This window comes from Pelophylax lessonae, assembly GCF_965119305.1.
Source record: "Pelophylax lessonae genome assembly, chromosome: 1".
In the NCBI taxonomy this organism is placed as follows: domain Eukaryota; kingdom Metazoa; phylum Chordata; class Amphibia; order Anura; family Ranidae; genus Pelophylax; species Pelophylax lessonae.
Window position 1 is genome coordinate 121,761,516 of NC_138768.1, and position 21,054 is coordinate 121,782,569.

A 21,054-nucleotide genomic window follows, 5' to 3' on the forward strand; every position below is an offset into this window, starting at 1 on the left:
TGGATTTAAGCGGTTGATGTCCATAGTTCAGCCAAGGTACACACTGAAGAGTGACAAATTTTATCGAACTGAAATGCTGCAAAAGATTCACCAAAAGGTCATTGACAAAGTAAAGACTATGCTGCAATCAGAGAATGCTGGCAACTCACTCTCATTCACGACGGATTGCTGGTCAGGACAAATAGAACCACTAATGAGTCTTACATGCCACTTCATTGACAGCGGATGGACAAGAAGGCATTTGGTGTTGAATACAAAAGTGATGCAAGGATCCCACACTGGGGAGTACATTAGAGAAATGTTTCTAGGCATGCTAGAAGAATGGGGAATCACCAAAGACCGAGTGATGCTTGTGCTGCAAGACAGTGGAGCGAACATGGTTAAAGGTATGAGACTTGCTGAAGTGTCAGACCTCAGTTGCATGGCACACACCCTAGAACAGGTGGTAAATGATGGTCTGCCAAACCAGAAAGCTTTGCTAGACATTATTACCATGCTGAAGAAGTGCGCAGGTCATTTCCACCATTCTGTTCTTGGAAAGCAGCGACTGAGGTGCATTCAGGAAGACCTTAGCCTACCCAAAAACAACCTGATACAGGCTGTTCCAACGTGCTGGAACTAAACGCTATACATGTTACAAAGGATGCTGGAGAAGAAGCGAGCTCTCACTATATATTCTGTTGAATATGGACTTGGAGGACATTCTTGTCCTACTGCAGATCAGTGGGACATAGTAGCCAACATTATTGAGACGCTCGTACCCATTGAGGAAGGGACAATGGAGGTGAGTAATAACGACTCATCTGTTTCCTCTGTGATCCCATGTGTGAGAGTCCTGAAGATGCTTCTTCAACAGAATGAAGGACCCAACACATGTGGCATCAAAGCATGTAGGCAGGCCATAAAGGGGACAGCCTCACCAAAAGGTTTGAGAAGCATGAGGAGAATAAAAATGTTGTGCTTGCATGTCTTTTGGATCCTCGATACAAGAACCATCCTTTCTCTTCCGATGATGTATTGGCCAAGGCAAAACAATGGCTGACAGAAGATATTCAACAGAAGGTGCAGGAGGTTCCTCCTAGCGAAAAGAAAAGTCAAGAAGAGAAGGTTTCTGATGTGGAGTAGCAGGATGCAGGAGAAAGATGTCCCAAAAGACAATGGACAGAAGAGAATATTCATTGTGGTCAAATAGATGTTCAGCGTTTTATTGGGGCCTCATGCGGAGGGGATTCATCAGAATCTGCAAAAATGAGCCTGGATGATGAACTTCATCTCTATTTGAAGGAACCAGTAATTGACAGAAGAAGTGATTCTCTTCAGTGGTGGCACGCTACAAAAGACTTGCTTCTCATGCTAGAAGATACCTTTCTGCTCCTCCTTCCTTAGTACCAAGTGAGCGTGTTTTTAGTGAAGTGGCAGCAATTTATGAAAAGTAAAGAAGCCGTTTAACTGATGAACATGCTGAAATGTTGTGCTTTCTGCACTATAAATATTGTTCTAGTTAACTGGGAGTATTGATTTGAAAGTGTAGAAGTATTGTCTGTCCACCAGTCCACAAGAGTCTGTCCAATCCACTGTCTAGCTTGTGTCTATCTATTTTTTTCTAGCAGTTTTGCACTAACTGCGCTGCGCTGGAGTCAGTGCCAGTGGACTAGTGCTGCAGTAGAGCACCACTCACTGCTGCAATAAATTGAAATCACTACTGCAGTAGTAAATTAAAATTATTGCAGTGAGTGAGTGCCCTACTGCAGTGGTAGTCCACTGACTGTAGCTGTTCCTTGCTTTTTTTCTAGAAGTTTTGCACTGACTGCAGTAGTTGCAGTGAGTGCCATACTGCAGAGGTAGTCCTCCACTGACTCCAGTCCAATCCACTGTGTATGTGTAGCTGTTGTTGCCTAGCATTTTTTCTAGCAGTTTTGCACTGACTGCAGTGGTTGCAGTGAGTGCCATACTGTAGAGGTAGTCCACTGACTCCAGTCCAATCCACTGTGTAGCTGTTGTGTTGCCTAGCTTTTTTTCTAGCAGTTTTGCACCGACTGCTGTAGTTGCAGTGAGTGCCATACTGCAGGGGTAGTCCACCGACTCCAGTCCAAACCACTGTGTAGCTGTTGCCTAGCTTTTTTTCTAGCAGTTTTGCACTGACTGCACTGCAGTAGTGAATTAAAATTATTGCAGTAAGTGAATCCACTACTGCAGCACTTTATTATGCATTAATGCACAATCAGATGATGTGAAATGCTAATGTCCCTGCAATTTAAATTTTCCTATCAGTTTTTATGCAGTTAAGGTATGAAGAACGCGCCCTTAATTTTAAAAATGGTATTAAAGATTTACATGTTCAGTAGGAGATTTGTGTCGAAATTTATATATCGGTATCGGCAACGAAAAAACGATATTGGTCGATCATTAGTTCATAACCCCTGTCAGTTTATTTTTTGCCATCTGTGTCCCATTGCAGAGATTTCCTTTCACTTCCTGTCCCATAACCAAAACAGGAAGTGAGTGAAAATCCTTGCAAATTAAGGGAATTCCTTGGGGACCCCCAGGTCACCAGAATTAGTGACCCCATTGGAAGATTTCTCCTTTATTACTTTTCTGGGGACAACTCAAAATATTCCTTTTCTTTCACTTTTAATGATAGTGGTCAACAGAACAAAAAAAAAAAAGAGGATCAGTCTCCCTAAGGGGGGCAAAGAAAGCAATAAAAACAGACAGGTGTTCTAATCCATCCCCACTCTATCCAAAACTAAAAGAAAAAAAATGTTTTGCCTTTAGTTGTACTTTAAATGTAGCAAAATATTGCATCAATACACCGTGAATAAAAGACAATTACATTTTTTTTAAAAGAGGTATCAAACCCAAAAGCAAACATTATATTGCTGCTTACCATTTCTTAGATTTGATTGCTGCATTAGTTTTCTTTTTAGGCTCTCTCTCATTTTCACCTGGTGATCCCAACAGTAAAGTGTTGTTGTTTTTTAACAGAAAAGGCTGTACTGTAGATGTAGCAGCTGCAGGGTTGAGACAAACCATTTCTACTGACAGAAGTGCTTTCAATGATCAGGTTTTACTTATGTAAAACCTTATCCCAAAAGGAAAAACAAACTGCTTGCTGTAATGGCTTGAAAAGTATTCGCTAGAGTTCAGCTTAAAAAGGTTAGTGTATACAAATCTTCTACTTCATGTAACACTCCCCTCCCCAAAGATTAACAATGCTGATGATTTTACTGTTGTGGGTTTAATACATGTATCCACTTGTTGTCAGCCACTTAAACTGAAATCACTGCACTATAAAGGCAGCAAATGTCAACAAGTAGTTAAACTTTCTTGTAGCCCAGGATGCATCTTAGACATCTTCAAGATGGCTAGTTACAATACTCAAGTGTCCTCTGAATAGACCAAGACACGCCACTCCATTCATCAAACAATATTGATTTCACAATCACCACTGAAAACCATTCAAAGAAATATGTGGCTTAGAAGTATAAAAAGCATACAAGCGTGAGATTATCTTCTTCATCGTGCTTTTCCTCTATTTCTTTTCTTGTGTGACAGAAATGCGTTCCAGCTTTCTAAAGCCAGACCAGATGCTGGTACAATGAAGTTGAAAGTGCTCATAGGACATTTGCTCCTTGAATGGATCAAGGCTTTACAGAAGAGAAAAAAAATTGGATTTTTGTACTTACCGTAAAACCCATTTCTTTGAGTTCATTGATGGACACAGCGCTCCATAAATCATAACTACTGGGTTATTTTGCCTCCTCCAGGAGTATCAGGCGGCAGAACAAAAAACACCTGGCTACGCCCATGGGTTGACCTCAGCTTGGTATATAAACCCCTCTCTGCTCTAGGTAATCAGTTTAGTAGCAAGCAGTATTAGAAGCATCAGAACTCCATAGAGGGGTGGGTGCTGTGCCCGAAGTAACCAGAGAAATGGATTTTACGGTAAGTACAAAAATCCCATTTTCTCTTTCGTTCGACGGTCACAGCACTCCATAAATCATAACTACTGGGACATCCAAAAGCAGTGCCAAAAGAAAAATGAGGGGTGGGGAATATAACCCAAGGCTAAACATAAGAGCCCTTAACCAGGACACAGGAACCTTAACGGGGTCACAGGAGCACCGTCTGAAAAATAAGTTTAAAAAAAAAAAGACACCCCTCAAGAGAGAACAGCCCCTCTTAAAAAGCAGCCTGCAAAACATTGTTGCCAAAAGAAGCATCCGCAGATGCCAAAAGTTTCTATCTTATAGAATTTTGTGAAGGTATGCACTGACGACCAAGTGGCCGCCTTGCAAACTTGTGACATTGATGCCCGATGACAGAAGGCACAAGAAGCACTCAGCGCCCGAGTAGAATGCGCTGTGACAGGGAAAGGTGGAACCTGACCTTTAATGCAATAGACCCAAGTCACCATCTGTATGATCCATCTGGAGATGGTAGCCGAAGAAGCGGCCAGCCCTTTTCTTGGTCCATCCGTTCGTAACCACAAAAAGTGAGTCTGAACTCCGAATGGACTCGGTAGCTGCCAGATGCACCCAAATCGCACAAACCGCATCCAAGGTATACAAAGCAAATTCCTTGGGATGAGCCGGCTTGGGACACAAGGAAGGCAACACAATGTACTCAGTCAAATGGAAGTCAGAGACAGCTTTGTGTAGGAATGATAAACCGGGACGAAGAACCACTTTATCCCTATGGACCACTAAATGGGGACTGCAACAGGATAATGCTGCCATTTTCGATACCCTGCGGCCTGAGGTAATAGCCACCAAGAATGTCATCTTCTGGGATAACGTAGACAAGGGAATATCCTGAATATTCTCAAATGGAAGTTTCTGAAGAACCGCAAGCACTAAATTTAAATCCCATGGCAGCAAGAGACCGTACAGTTGGAGCCACATGTCAAATCCCCTGAATGAAGGTACGAACTAAACAGTGCATGGCTAGGGGTCGCTAAAAGAAGATTGCCAGGGCAGACACCTGGCCCTTGATGGTACTCAAGCCAACTTCTGATCAACGCCCTGTTGAAGAAAGGTTAAGATCCAAGCCACAGAAAAGGATCGAGGATGAGCGCCAATCGACTCACACCAAGAAATGTACGCTTTCCATGTACAATGGTATATCTTGCTGGAAGACTTCCTCCTCACCTTCACCATAGTAGGCATCACTGATCCAGAGAGACCTCTATCCCTCAGTACCTGGTTTTCAATAGCTAAGCCATTAAAACCAGCGACTGTAAAGCAGAATGGTAGATCAGCCCTTGGGACAACTGGTCTTCTGGATGATTGGAAGATCCTTGCCCTTGATTCCTCGCAGAAAATACAGAAGAAGCATGAGCCGAGGATGATACTGGTCTTACCATGGCCCTTGCCAGAGGAACCGGTGATCTCGCAACGAACCTCAGTATACTCCTGAGGAGCCCAACCTGCTAAAAGCTGCATGTAGGACTGTGCAAACAGAACTGTCTTGAAGGTGGATACCACCAGACTCCAAACCTGTATGCAAAATGGCAGAGAGAACTATCTGTGACAGCAGCCGATGAATCACAGCCTGTGATTCCTGAAGTTTATCCAGAGGAAGGACCACCCTGGTAGGAATTAGAATCCGACCTAGGTAAATCAATTCCCTGGACAGTGATAGGAGGGGCCTTAGGTAGTTCGGACATCACCTGAACCTTGTCAGGAATTAAATCCATACAAGGAGAATCAGGACCTAAAAAACCTGAAAAGGACAAGCTTTGTCCCCCTTTCTGGGTACTCTCAAGAGAAAAATTTTGTGGATCTCCTAAATGCTTATGAAGGAGGTCCATGAGGCCGAAAACCAGCAAAGATGTCTACCCACCTCAATAATGGGTGAGGGCAGACCTTCATGCTGAAGGGGGTCTTGTCTGCGGGTCTGGAGAAGCTAGCTCTAGGTTTACCAGACCATGGTTGCTTGAAACCTTCTGGGGAAGATTTGAAAGATCTATTTCCCTTATGCTCTGTCCCAGAAGCACCAACACATTTTCTATGTGCTGAGAAGGAGGGCCCCCATCTGGGATGAGGCTTCTTCCCTTTCCTAGACTATGGCAGGCAGGATGGTACTCTCCCCCGAACCCCCCCCCCCCATGATACCCTTAATGATGTCATCCAGGGAAACCCCAAACAGGCAGATCAATTTGAGCTTTCTTAGAAGGGCTTGGTCTGCAGACCAACTCTTAAGCCACAGCGCGCGCCTAATCACCACTGCTAAAACAAAAAGTTTGGAAAGCACAGGAGCTGTATCCAAAGCTGCATCACAAATAAACTGCAGCTCATGGACCAACTGGTCTGCTAAATCAACATAAGCAGCAGGGACCAGGGTCTGAGACACCAGGGCTGAGGCAAAGACTGGCAGCAATGTCGAACCAGCCATAGTAAACATGCTGCGTGCTCCAGCCTCCACTTTCCTGTCAGCCGGGTCCTTAAATGATGGGGATTCCTCTACTGGGATCATGGTAGCTTTGTTCAACCTGGAAACAGGAGGGTCCACCACTTGTGTACTAGTCCACTTTTAAAAAAGTGACTCCTCAAAAGGGTAACGTACAGCAAAACATTTGGGGACCACAAAGGGTAATTATGGTTGTTCCCATTCCTTACAGGAAAACCTGTCAAAATAAGGCACATTAGGGAAACACCTTTGGAGAACAATATGACTTGTGTGTACCAAACGACACAGCCGCATCCGTGGCTACATCAGCAGCATCCTCCATTTTTAAAGTTTTACGCACTGCAGTGATAAATGCGTCTACCAGGGCTTTTTATTTTGCTGCTGTGACCATGAAGGAATCATCCTTACTATCGGATGGATCTGGGGGTGTGATATTAAGTCCCCCTGGACGGACCGCATGCACTGCAGCATCAGGCTTAGAATCAGATGACACAGACTGAGCAGGGAAAGGCTGGGGGGACGCTTCCTCCTGAGTCTTTGCCTACACGCCAATTCCACCCAGGAAACTAAGGACAGCAGTATTAACATCATCACCGATTGCTGCTATTCGCACATGTATATATAATTTTTTTTTTTTTCTTCATTGTTTATTATCATTTGAGTGAGTAGATACGATTCACATATTATCTGTTCTTCACTGCTAGTCACTTTTGTTTCTGAAGAAGCACATAGATTTGGACTAAGCAGACCGTTCACTGTGGGATTATCACTTGAGAATATTTCTTTTTTATCATCACTTTGATCTTCCTTATTATTACACTGTATTCTACATATTCACAAACACATTTATATATTCATTTAATATTTGATCCCTGTGATCTACAGCCTTTAAGACCATTGGGTATTGATTGCTGAAAACAGATAGAGTGGCCCCCCTCATTTAGAGTCTAGCACTGATTTCTTTGCTTTCATTATTATAAGGACAGCAGGACCACCGTCAGTGCAACCATGGGAAGCTGGGGTTCCAAGGGACCTGCCACCTCCATGAGGGGAGTCAGTGTGGGAAATATGACCCTGAGGCTCAATAAGGAATGAAAGAGCTTGCAGTACAAAAATTTTCTTTTGGCACCACTAAAGTATCCCCCCCAAGGCTCAGGGTACCTATCAGCAGAGAGAGAGAGAGATAACAGGGACCCCCTGGAGTCACCACACTGATCGGAAGAGCACCGAGAATTCGGGCCCAGCATCACCATGGACATCATCCCTGTTCATATGTCCCAGGCACAGGAAGAGGAAACTGAAAAGGAATAGGAGCAGCTTCGGCATCCCCACGAGGCTTCGGCCTTCTTGAGCGTCTCCCGGACTAAGGGAAAATGGCCCCCCGTGACATCATCGGGCTTCACAAACATGGCAGCCAACAAGAGACCAGCCAGACTAAGGAAAATGGCTGCCATCAGCTACAGCATGCTAACAGAATCTTCCCTGTGCCCTCTGCAATGCTGCACCCTCTGCAAGGGGACCCCTCCTGAAGGTAGGACACACGTTACGGGAGACTCCGCTGTGCACTCTGCACCAGTCTTTGCACTGGGACCCTCTTGCACTATACCCACACTGCAAACAGTGGGAAATGCACCTAGGGGTCTCCTACACTAGGACCCCTCCAGACTACCAGGGCAGGACACACTATCCCAGGACCCTTACAGAGCGGGGGGAGACCCCAGGGGTCTCTGCTGCATCCTCTGCCCTGGGACCCCCACCAGACTCCAGGTCCAAACAGAGAGGAAACGGAGTAGGGATTTTTAAGGATGGGAGGAGGGAACCTGCAGGTAGGTCTACCCGTCCATGGAGGTTACCCGCATCCATCAGAGCACAGATCCATACTGTTCTTCACAAATATACACTCCTACTAAATCATGGACACATTCTTCTTGGTACAATACGCACTCCCTGTACGTTGTAATTTATCAAATTTCCTACATTTCAGATTTACTAAATTAACTAGTTTTCTTAAAATAAAGCACAGAACAGTTGCCAGCAGCATGCATTAAGAGGAAACGTGATGAGCTAATATGTCCATCTTTATAGACATATAAACAATACATGAGTATCCTTTGTGATAATCGAGTATTAGTCCCGTGCAGTGCAATTGGTGAAGAAAATTCCCTGGGAACCATGACTTCTGTAGAGTGTGAAGATTGGTGGGTGGAGGGATAGGCAAGTATAATGTCTCTGCTTTACAGAAGGATCCTTTTTCATTTTCTAATTTAGCAGTATGGCTACTTTAAGCAAATAGAAAAACCACAGCAAATTTTTGATATACAAGCACACCATTGTGTTAAAAAAGAACAGCAACTTGTGTTGCTCTACAGGTCTGGTTGACTGAATTCCAGCAGACCCAAATATGCTTTCTTTACAGCATATATCAATTTAGTCAATTTGATTAGAAACCAATTATACAACCATTATGTCTTGAACTGCAGGAAAAAAAAAAATTTTGAATCTTGTGAGTTTATGTTTAGATCGCTTTTACACAGTGTTGAATCAAAAATTAAAACACAAGCTCAGGGCCTCTCTGATCAGTACTGCAAAGGTCAAGTACACTTACAGTATTAAATAATAAAATATAAATGGGGAATATTGTTTGTTTTTTCTTTTTTAGATTTCTGTCCATTTGTCATTCTGGCAAAAACTAGGTTTGACTTCTGATCTTTGTCCACTGCCTTCTAAAGCCATCCAGAACAAAGCCTGGAAATCATTTAAACTTAACACATGCCTTTAACCACAACAAACCGTACAACTATTTTATTTATTTTATTTTTTTATGACTTTACCTTCAGCACTTGAACTTGACCTTCAACAGTTATGTCCTTTAAAATTTCATGGAAAGATTGGCAGAGACCAGCTGCGTACATCTGAAAATAGAAAGCACTTGATATATTGTTACCGTGTCTTACAAATCACTGAATTTAAATACCTGCAGAAGACACCTCAAATATTCTTGTGTTTAACTTTTTCATCAATGATAACAATAGAAATACAAAAAAAAAACAAAAGTTAATAGACAAACACGTACACTTAGCAGACTTATTCACATTATATGTGGAAGCATGCTTTAAGGATATGTAGATATAAAGACAAAAATTAGACACAATTCAATAGATCTTTCCTCTACTTTGTTGTCAGTACAAGCATCACAGGAGTGAGCTTCTTCTCTGATTCAAACTCCGTCACATGCGCTCTCTCTGCCTTGAAGCATTAGCTGCCAGCTCAGCGTTTGAGAGCTCACGCCTGTGATGGTGAAGGTGAGCAGTAGCACTAGGCTTCTTTTGGAGTAAACTGAATGGAAGTGGTTGATGGCGCTGCTCTATATTATTAAATACAAGTGTCACCCTAAAAAAATAGAGTATAGTCTCTGTTCTAGAAATATAAATATGTGCATATCATTATATTCAAAAATATTGTGCAAATAGTGCATGTGCAAACAGTGCTTGAAATACAATATACATGACGATTGTACATAAAATACCAGTGCAAATCCAGTATTAATATAATCCACAGTAAAAACATGCAAGTGCAATAATAAGTGTCTAATTGGCAAATAAAAAATTAATTTTTATTCAAAAAAATTGTTCATTTACATTTGAAAAAACGGTCACCCGAAGGCCAGCGTCCTTGCGTAACTTCCGGTTTCTGTCCATGGAATGCATTGCGAACCCAGACTTCCTGTATTACTCTTACTGGCAAGTCAACGTTTTTCAAATGTAAGTGAACTATTTTCGTGAATAAACCTTATTTTAAACGGGATTACACTATGGGGACCAATATTTTTTCCATGTTCATGGGAAGACTATGGTACTAAGTGGAGACAAGAGGAGAGGAGTCATCCTTATAGGCAGATATAGAAGGTTGAATACCCCTGCAAAGGGGAGTGTTATCCGGTGAGTGCAACCTCAGTGGGGGGCACGAGTGTAAGCACCGGGATCCTTTGCACAACGGGGTGTCACTTGGAAAAGTTGTTTGCACTAAAGTTGTTTTTCCACTGAAGCATTACAAGGAACAGTAACACTTTGGAACTAGTGGACCGGAATAGGACACATAACCTTTTACACAAACTGCATTTATGCAGGGGAGTTTCCCCTATAAATTGTTTTTTCAAATATCGTTGTTTGCACATAATTAGTTTTTTGGCACTTAGACACTTATTATTGCACATGAATGTTTTTACTGTGGATTATTTTAATACTGGATTTGCACTGGTATTTATGTACACTCTGTATGTATATTGTATTTCAAGCACTGTTTGCACATGCACTATTTGCACAATAGATTTGAAAATGATATGCACATATTTATATTTCTAGAATAAAGACTATACTCCATTTAATTAGGGTGACACTTGTATTTAATAATATAGAGCAGTGTCAATGCCCACTTCTATTAAGTTTACTCCATCTGGATGCCACCTAGGTGATTAGTTATAGTCAGTGGTGGGATTCAAAAATTTTAGTAACCAGTTCCGACTTTCAAGCATGGTGTAATTTTTTTTATCTAATGTCAGTTAGGGGTCCGATCTGTCCACCGCAGTCCCGCTAAATATCGCAGATCGCCGTCATTACTAGTAAAAAAAAAAAAGAAATTACATCAATCTTTCCCCTAGTTTGCAGAATGATAACTTTTGTGCAAACCAATCAGAATACGCTTATTGGGATTTTTTTTTACCAAAAATATGTAGTGAAATACAAATTGGCCTAAAATGATCAAAAAATTTGATTTTTAATTTTTTTTTAAAGGGAATGTTATATAGCAGAATATGAAAAATATTGTTTTTTTTTTCAGAATTGTCGCTCTTTTTTCCTTTCTAGCACAAAAAATAAAAATCACAGAGGTGATCAAATACCACCAAAAGAAAGCTCTATTTGAGGGAAAAAAGGACATCAATTTTATTTGGGTTTAGTGTCGCACGACTGCACAATTGTCCGTTAAAGTAACGCAGTGGCGAATTGCAAAAAATGGCCTGGTCACTAAGGGGGAAAATCTTCCGGTCCAGAAGTGGTTAAGTACAGTCACTTCTTAAAGGTCGAGGGGGCCTAGGTATTTAAAACGCTTTGTAATACATTTACCATGACTCCCATACAATGTGTGTTACACTTCCTAGGTGTCAGGAACAAATCCTCCTGAAGAGCGAACACATTAGCAGTGTTCGCTCTTTAGGAGGATTTGTTCTTGACACCTGGGAAGTGTGACACATATGGTATAGGAATCTTTGTTTCAAATAATAGCAGCAGCTGTGCCAGAACAAAGGGTTGGCATTTTACTATTACATCATAGTGGGGTCTTCTGAACATAAATAAACACAGATAACAGATGTGGGATTACTTATAAAAGATCACATCCAGGTCTGGTGTTCTCTAAAAGAAATCTTCGTGTATATCCATTGTGTGAAGGCTAAATGTCACACTGCAGCCAGGGCTCACCTCTTCACACTCAGCCTGCTGTATGAGAGATAAGAGATCACAGGGAGGGAGCTCCATCCCACCTCTTCAGTCCTATGGACACCAGAAGCACGCACCCTGCCCAGTGACTGATGAGCCCAGTACACCTTCCTTCATCATAACTCACCTACACTGACACATATGTTATCACATGGATCCCACTCTCCCTCCGGCTAGAAGGTGTTCAGTGGAGAGGGGAGGGGCCTCTGACCAGGGTAGCTAATCGGCTTCAGTGTACAAGTGAATTACTTTGCTTGTACACTGAAGAGAGAAGCTGATTAGCTGCTCAGGTCAGAGGCCCCTCCCCTCTCCACTGAACACAAGGAAGTGACCTGCTAACCGCAGCCAATTAGCTGCCTGGGTCCGAGGCTCCTCCCCTCTCCACTCTACACACGGAAGTGACCTGCGTGGGTCTGCTGAACACTGAACTGTAAGTCTGACTACACAGACTCAGTGACATAATCGGAGTCAGCTTTCAGCTTCGGTTCTGCGAACTTGTAAATTTTTAATAACAGGTTCGCACGAACCGGTGCGAACCGGCTGAATCCCACCCACTGGTTATAGTGGAGGCAGCAGCTACCATTGCAGCAGCAGCTATATTTGCATCTACCATAGATCCATAGTGAGCAATCATTTACATATTTTTTACTAGGCTTCTTTTAACAGCTTCCTCAGCAACATCCTAGAAGTATTCCAGTCAGGCTTTATAAAGTATGTAAACAGCCTACACCTATAGCAAGGGTATTATTCAACTTTGGTCAAAGCTGCACAGCTTGTTTTTATCTACATTGGTAGTAAATTTGGTAAAGATGAGCTAACCCTTTAAATTTGCCAAAGGCATTACCATTAAAAATAGGATTTTTGTACTCACTGTAAAATTCATTTCTCTGAGTTCACAGCGCTCCAATAATCCTGACTTTAGGGTTATATCGCCTTCTGCATGAGTAGGACTAGGCAAAAAAATAAAACATGGCTACACCCATGGGCCATTCTCAGCTGATATATAACCCCCTCTCCGTTATAGGTATTTAGTTCAGTAGCAAGCAGTTTTAGAAGTATCAAAACTCCATAGGATTTTTGACTTACCATAAAATCAATTTCTCTGATGTAACCATTGAGTTATACTGCCCCCTACAGGAGTAGGACACTAGGCAGAAAAAAAGTCTAAGCCTATTGGCAGTCCCAGGGAGGGTATACTCCCTCTCTCTGGTATAGGTACTCAGTTTTGTTACAAGCAGTGTCAGAAGAACTACAACTCCACAGAGGGGTGGGTGCTGTGTCCATCAATGAACATCAGAGAAATGTATTTTACGGTAAGTCAAAAATCCCATTTTCTCTTTCGTTCATTGGCAGACATAGCTCCTGATCTTCTTAACCATTGGAATGTCCCAAAGCAGAGTTAAACATGAGGGGTGGGAACAGCAAAAAATAAATTCCCAAGGCTAACTATAGACAACCAGGTAAACAGGAGCTCAACCAAAACAACTGGAGCTCACCTGAAAACAACAATACACCCTCAAAGAGGACCAGGTCTTCTAAACAGCAGCCTGCAAAACCTTGCGGCCAAAGGAAGCATCCACAGATGCCAACACATCCAATTTATAGAACTTTGTGAAAGTGTGCACTGACGACCAGGTGGCCGCCTTGCAAACCTGCGTCACTGATGACGGAAGGCCCAGGAGGCACTGAGCGCCAGAGTAGAGTGCGCCTTAAAAGGGAAAGGAGGAACCTGACCCTTGATGGAATAGGCCTGAATCACCGTCTGTCTGATCTATCTGGAAATGATCGCAGAGGAAGCGGACAACCCTTTTCGAGGCCCATCCATAAGTGCAAATAGCGAGTCTGATTTCCTAAAAGACTCCATAGCTGCCAGGTACACGCTAATTGCCCGGACTACATCCAAGGCATGCAAAACAATTTCCTTCGGATGTTTTGGCCTGGGACACAGGGAAGGCAACACAATGTCTTTGTTAAAATGAAAATCAGAGACAACCTTTAGAAGGAACAAGGGGCACGGATGAAGAACCACCTTATCTCTGTGAACCACCAAGGAAGGTGAATGACAGGATAACGTTGCCCATTCCGACACCCTGCGCGCAGAGGTGATAGCCACCAAGAAGGCCACTTTCTAGGATAGCGTAAGCAGGGGAATCTCCCAAAGATTCGCAAAAGCAGGCCTCTGGAGGACTGAGAGCACTAAATTGAGGTCCCAAGGCGGCAACGGTGACCGCACTGGAGGGGCCAATTGCCTAACTCCCAGAAGAAAGGCATGCACCAGGGTGTATGTGGCCAAAGGCAGTTGAAAGAAGATCGCTAAGTCTGACACCTGACCCTTGATAGTACTCAAGGCCAGTTTCTGCCCAACTCCCCTATTGAAGGAAGGTCAAGATCCGAGCCATCGAGAAAAAGTGAAGATGAACCCCAAGAGACTCACACCAGGCAATGTACGACATCCACGTAGGATGGAAGATCTTCCTAGCAGTAGATTTCCTAGCTTTTAACAGTGTTGGAATCACCAATTTAGACAAACCTCTATCCATCAGCACCTGGCATTCAACAGCCAGCGACTGCAAAGCAGAATGGAAGATTGGCCCTTGGGACAGCAGATACTCCGAGAAGAAGTTTCCAAGGAACGCCGGTGACCAGCCGCACCATATTGGCGTACCAAGCCCGGCAGGGCCACTAAGAATGACCAGAATCCTTTCTGCCTCGATCCTGCGTAGAAGTCTTGGCAGAAGCTGGAGAGGAGGGAAGGCGTAAATCAGAGGATACTGACCCCCACGGGGCCACCAACGCGTCTGTGGCGTCCGCCAGAGGATCCTGTGACAGAGCCACAAGCCTCTGCACCTTTCTGTTGAACCATGACATCAACAGATCTACCTTGGGAATGCCCCACCGCAGACACAACTGATGAAACACCTCCAGATGAAGGAACCACTCCCCTTGGTCCAACGCCTGCCAACTGAGGTAATCTGCCTGCCAGCTATCCACCCTGGGAATGCGTACGGTGTAGAGGGCTGGAATGAATTGTTCTGCCCACCTTAGAATGCCGGCTACTTCAAGAGCCACTTGGACACTGTGTGTCCCCCCGGTGATTGACTTAAGTCACAGTCGTGGCATTGTCTGATTGAATGCGCACTGGAAAGCCCTAAAAAACGATCTGTCCAATTGTCCAGGCACAGTCTTATCACTCGGAGTTCAAAGACATTGATCGGTAGTCTGGACTCTTCCAGTGTTCAGAGCCTCCGAGCAGAATCTTTGCCAAGGACGCATCCCCAGCCAGACAGGCTGGCATCCATGGTGACCACTGTCCAATTCATACCATGGGAAGGAGGATTTACCCAGCTGAAGCACCGGAGAACGAAGCCACCATATCAGGGACTCTCTCATTCCCAGGCTCAGCGAGATCTGATTGTCCAGAGACTGCAGAATCTTGTCCCATTTGGCCAGAATCTCCCTGCAGTGACCTTGTATGGAACTGTGCAAACCGAACCGCCTCAAAAAGGTAGACATTAACAGGCCCAGCACCCACATGCAAGTCGGCAGGGATGACCATCTGCTGGACAGCAGGAGACGAACTGCAGCCCGCAATTTCTGGAGCTTGTCCAGAGGAAGGAGCACACTTCCGAAGGCTGAGCCCAGAGTCAGACCCAGATAGTCCAGCTTTGCGCACGGAACTAGAGCAGACTTCTAAAAATTCAGAATCCAGCTGACCTCCCTAAGAGTTCGTATGGTGATTTCCAGGTTTTCCACCAGAGCAGTAGTAGACTCCGCTCGCAGAAGGAGGTCATCCAAGTAGCCCAGTATCGTGATCCCCCATTGGCGTAACAATGCCAGCACTGGGGCTAACACTTCAGCGAAGACCCGAGGAGCAGAGGTGAGACCAAAGGGTAACGACACAAACTGATAATGCTCCTCTCCCACGGCAAAGCGGAGGAAGTGCTAGTGACCGGCACAAATTGGAATGTGAAGGTAAGCATCCTTGATGTCGATAGAGGCAAGAAAATCCCCCTGATGCAGGAATGCCACCACCGTGTGAATGGACTCCATTCTGAACTTCTGCACCCACACCAGCACAAAGCAGTTCAGCGCCCTGAGGTCCAAGACAGGACGCACCTTGCCTTGCCTCCTGGGGACTGTAAACAGGTTTAAAAACCCTGAAAAAGTTCCGAAGTCGGAACCGGGACAATCACCCCTTGAAGTAACAGGTCTTGTACTGCCCCAAACAGACCCTGTAAGCAGTCCAGGGACAGACGCAAGTTGGAGGTAAAGAACCTTGCCGGGGACAAGAGCAAAACTCGATCTTGAACCCGGACCGGATACGGGTGAGGACGCACCTTCATACTGAAGGAGCCTTGTCTGCTGGTCTGGATAAGTCCCCTCTTGGCTTACCAGAACAGGTTCGTTGGGATCCTCCAGGAGGAGGCCCTGAAAGGCTCGAGCCCGTGTCAGCCAACACAGAGGGATGAAAAAAAAACTTCTTTTGAGTAGAGGAGGAGGGCCCACATCTATGACGAGGGTCCTTGCCTTTAGTAGCCTGCGGAAGATAGGTACTCCTCCCCCCTGTGAGACCTTCCAGGATAGCTCCAAACAGGCGATCTCCTTGAAAGGGGGAGCAGTCAAGGCCTTTTTAAAAGTCTGGTCCGCAGACCAGCATTTGAGCAAAAAGACATGGCAAAGGACCACTGCCGAAAAAGAGAGCCGAACCACTATGAGAGCTGCATCCAAAGAGGCATCACAGATAAACTGAAGCCCCTGGTCCAGCTGGTCTGCCAGCTTAGCATAGGCAGGGGGGAGCTGTTCTTCCAGGTCACAGGGTAAAAGCTTGGCCCACTCAGTCAGAGTTTGCGACACCAGGGCAATGGTGAATACCGACCTTAGTGCCAAATCAGCCAGAGTGTACATATTGTGGACCACAGCCTCCGCCTTCCTGTCAGCTGGATCCTTAAAGGCTGGGGACTATTCAACCGGAATCATGGTTGCCTTGTTCAATCTGGAAACAGGAGGGTCCACCACGGGTGGAATAGTCCACTTCCTAATTAGGCACTCCTCATAGGTGGTATCGCCTAGCAAATCGCTTAGGGACCCCAAGGGGAAGCTTTGGTCATCCCCACACTTTAGCGACAACTCTGTTAAAATAGGTGGGGAAAGGAAACAACTTTGCTGCTCTGGATGGCTTGTGAATCTGAGGATTCACCAACAGGGTGACCCACGGCCGCAGCAGCTGGAACAGTTTCAGGATCTGATGAGACAGATGAGGCAGGGGAAAGGTGGAGGGCGCTTTTCGCTAGCCCATTGCCCGAAAGCAACCTCCACCCAGGACACAAAAGACTCCAGGACCACCAATAGTACATCGATGGATGGTTAGGACCCGTAGGGCCCCGCAGCCTCAGAGAGGGAATCGGGTGCGGAGATGTGCTTCAAAGACTCCATGATTTACCAGGGGGACCCCACAAAAACTGTAATATACTGCAAAGGGACAACCCCCACCGCGCTGGCAGCACCACTCGGTCACCAGGCACAAAGCACCAAGCAATCCTCAGCAGAGAGAGAGAGGACCCCACCAGACTCACCACCATGCAGAAACAGGCACCTGTAATCACCAGGACAATCTGCACTCCACGCGAGGCGATAAGAAAGTACAAAGATCCGGGAGTCAGCAACAAGGGATGAGGAGAGGCTCCCACTGCTGAAATTGCCGCCTACAGCACAGGACTATTTTCAATGGCAAACAACCGCAAAATGGCCACCAGACTACACAAACATGCCCGCCATGCATTGAGCACACAGGCTAAAAGGAAATGGTGGCCCTGCACGGCACCAAGAGGGATCTCTAGGCCTCAAGGACAGGCCCGGGCAGGACGCGGGGCCCTGGCAGGACCCCCCACCAGGAACAACTCCCCCCAGAACAGCCGATCATCTAATCGCCGGCAGCGCACCCCCCGGCCCATCGCCAGCATAGTGCCCTGCCCCCATCCCAGGAGGTTGACCAGACCACCCACACAGCCCCAGCATAAGTGGAGGGGGGGTAGGGTGGGGGGACAGGTGGAGGGGGGGTTGGATGGGGGGACAGACGAAGGAGGGGAACCCGGGAGTCCGACCATCCCAAGGAGGGGCCACGTCCACCCCAAAAACTCTCCAGGGGGAGAGGGGGGACAGCTACTCACCATACCAGGAACCAGGCGGGTACTGCTCAAGACAGAACCTCCTCTCCATCTAAATGGGGGGCTGTCCGTCAGGAGGAACGCTGTGACTCGGGCCGAAACCCGTCGTAGGCGAGCTTGAAAGGCATTTGACTCTCAGGCCAGCCCCCATCCGATGGGGCTATTTTGCGGCCGACCTAGCGCAGAGCTGAGGTCTGCGCACTCTCGCTGTGCAGACTGGGGTGACCACTGGACCTAGATTGTTTAGCCCATCGCTTAGTCCAGCAGCGGATTGTGGATCTCACAGGAAAAAAACCAAGAGAAAAATGATGCCAGGACCAGATATCCCAGCAGGGAACTAGGTCCTCACTCCTGACTCGGCAGAAAAAAAATGAGTACCTAAAGCAGAGAAAGGGAGTATACCCCTGGGGACTGCCCATAGGCATAGCCAGACTTTTTTCTAGTGTTCTACTCATGTAGGGGGCAGTATAACCCAATAGTTAAGAAGATCAGGAGCTGTGTCCGTCAATGAGAAATCATATTTTCTTTTTAGTTCATCGACGGACACTGAACTCCATTAATCCTGACTATAGGGACATCCAAAAGCAGTGCCTAAAGGAAAATGAGGGTGGGAAAAATAACCCAAAAACTAAACCCAAGGGCCCTAACCGTGTCACATGAGCCCCTCTTAACCACCTGAATACTGGGCACCCCCTTCCTTCCCAGACCAATTTTCAGCTTTCAGTGCTCTCACTTTTTGAAAGACAATTACTCAGCCATGCTACACTGTACCCAAATGAAATTTCTGTTATTTTGTTCACAGAAATATAGCTTTCTTTGGTGGTATTTATTCACTACTGGGTTTTTTTATTTTTTGTGTTGTATGTGAAAAAAAGAGCAAAAATTTTGGGGAAAAAAACATTTTCTACTTTGTTTCAAAAGTCCAATCCAATAAAATCAAACTTCACCATGAATGTATTCTGCTACGTCTTTGGTAAAAAAAATCCTGATAAGTGTACAGTATGATAATAGGTTTGTATGAAAGTTATAGAGACTACAAGCTAGGCTACATATCATTGAAAATTGATCAATCCTGATGTTCTGACTACCAATCTCATTTCTTGAGGCCCTAAAATGTCAGGACAGTACAAATACCCCCAAAATGACCCCTTTTTGTAAATATGACAGCCAAGGCATTTATTAATAAGCATAGTGAGTTGTTTGAAATTGCAATTTTTGCCCACATTAGTTTGGGTAATGAAGATCCCCCCCACCCCCCACAAAATTGCCATATTAAGTTATTTTTTTACACATGGCATAGATAACTTGCAATTACACCCCAAAATATAATCTGCTACTCCTCCTGAGTATGGCGATACCACGTGTGAGAGACTTTTCCACAGTATGGCCACATACAGAGGCCCAAAATCCAAGTAGTTCACTTTTGTTGCCAGCGGTTTAGACATTAATGGCTGTGTGTTGAGTTATTTTGAGGGGACAGCAAATTTACACTGTTATACAAGCTGTACACTCACTACTTTACATTGTAGCAAAGTTTCATTTCTTCAGTGTTGTCACATGAAAATATATAATAAAATATTTACAAAAATGTGAGGGGTGTACTCACATTTGTGAGATACTGTAATTGAAAATTACACTAATCTTAGCTCATATAATTTGAATAAACGGCCATAGGCAGGAATATGTCATGTGACATCAGAAGAGGGGGGGTGTCACAGTTTACCATTGTTTTGATTGGTGGTATTTCCACACATATTGCCTGCTCACTGTTAATACTTTATCACATGCCTGACGAAGGGGTCCTGCGTGACTCCGAAATGTTGCACTTATCCAGATTTGATGTGATCCCTTTGAAATAAAAAGTTTATTTGGACTGCTGCGCAAGATCCATGGTGTGCTGGCAAACATGTAAGTCTATTTGATAAACATCCATCGGCTCACACCAAGAAATGTACGCTTTCCAAGTACGATGGTATATCTTGCTAGAAGTTGACTTCCTCGTCTTCAACATAGTAGGAATCACTGATCCAGATAAACCTCTATCCCTCAGTACCTGGCTTTCCACAGCCAGGCCCTCAAAACCAGCAACTATAAAGCAGGATGGAAGTTCAGCCCTTGGGACAACTGGTCCTCTCTAAAAGATAGCCCCCGAAGGACCTTTATGGTCCCCCTAATGACCAGAAGACCTTCCCCTTGATCCTTCACAGGAACCGCAGAAGAAGCTCGAGAAGAGGGAGGTATTGGCCCAACAGAGGCACTAGGACAACTTCGGCGTCTACCAGAGTTACCCGTGACCTCGCTACAAACCTCAGTATCTCCCTGTTGGATCGACCCTGCTGAAGGAGCCATGTACAGGCCTATGAAAATGGAATTGCCTTTAAGGGGAACACCACCAGGCCCAGAACCTGTATGCAAGTCGGGAGAGAAGACTATCTGCGTGACCAGAAGGACCAGCCTGGTTCAACATTAAAGTCAAACCTAGGTGATTCAATTTCCTGGAGAGGGATAGGGGGGACACCTTGGGAAGTTTGGACATCCCCTGAACCTTTGCAGGAATTATATCCACACAAGGAGACTCAGGGCCTAAAAATCCTGAAATGGACGAACTCTGCCCCCCTTCTTTGGTACCCCCAAAAATGATCAATTTGTGGATCCCTTTGACGCTCACAAAGGAGGTCCACAAAGACAGAAACCAGCAAAGATGCTGGAAGAAAAAAAGAAAAAAAAGGAGAAAAAAAGGAAAAAATTGCTAGGACTAAAAGATCCCAGCAGGGAGCCATGGTCTTTACTGCCGAATAGACAGAAAAACTGAATACCTATAGCAGAGAGGGGGTTATATACCAGCTGAGGACAGCCCATAGCCCAAGTTGTTTTTTGTTCTGCCTAGTCCTACTCTTGCAGAAGGTGATAGAACCCTATAGTCAGGATTAATGGAGCGCTGTGTCTGTTGAACTAAATATAAATATTGCTTACCTTTTCCTATGGAG

General features: G+C 44.9%; 1 protein-coding gene across 1 annotated transcript in view; it reads right to left on the reverse strand.

The window, feature by feature from the left end:
- Positions 1-21,054, reverse strand: part of IPO11 (importin 11) — a 926,630-nt gene that overhangs the window by 368,610 nt on the left and 536,966 nt on the right. Inside the window, exon 23 of the mRNA XM_082270245.1 lies at positions 9,243-9,323. Coding sequence (XP_082126371.1) covers positions 9,243-9,323 — 81 coding nt within the window. The remainder of the gene's footprint in view (positions 1-9,242; positions 9,324-21,054) is intronic.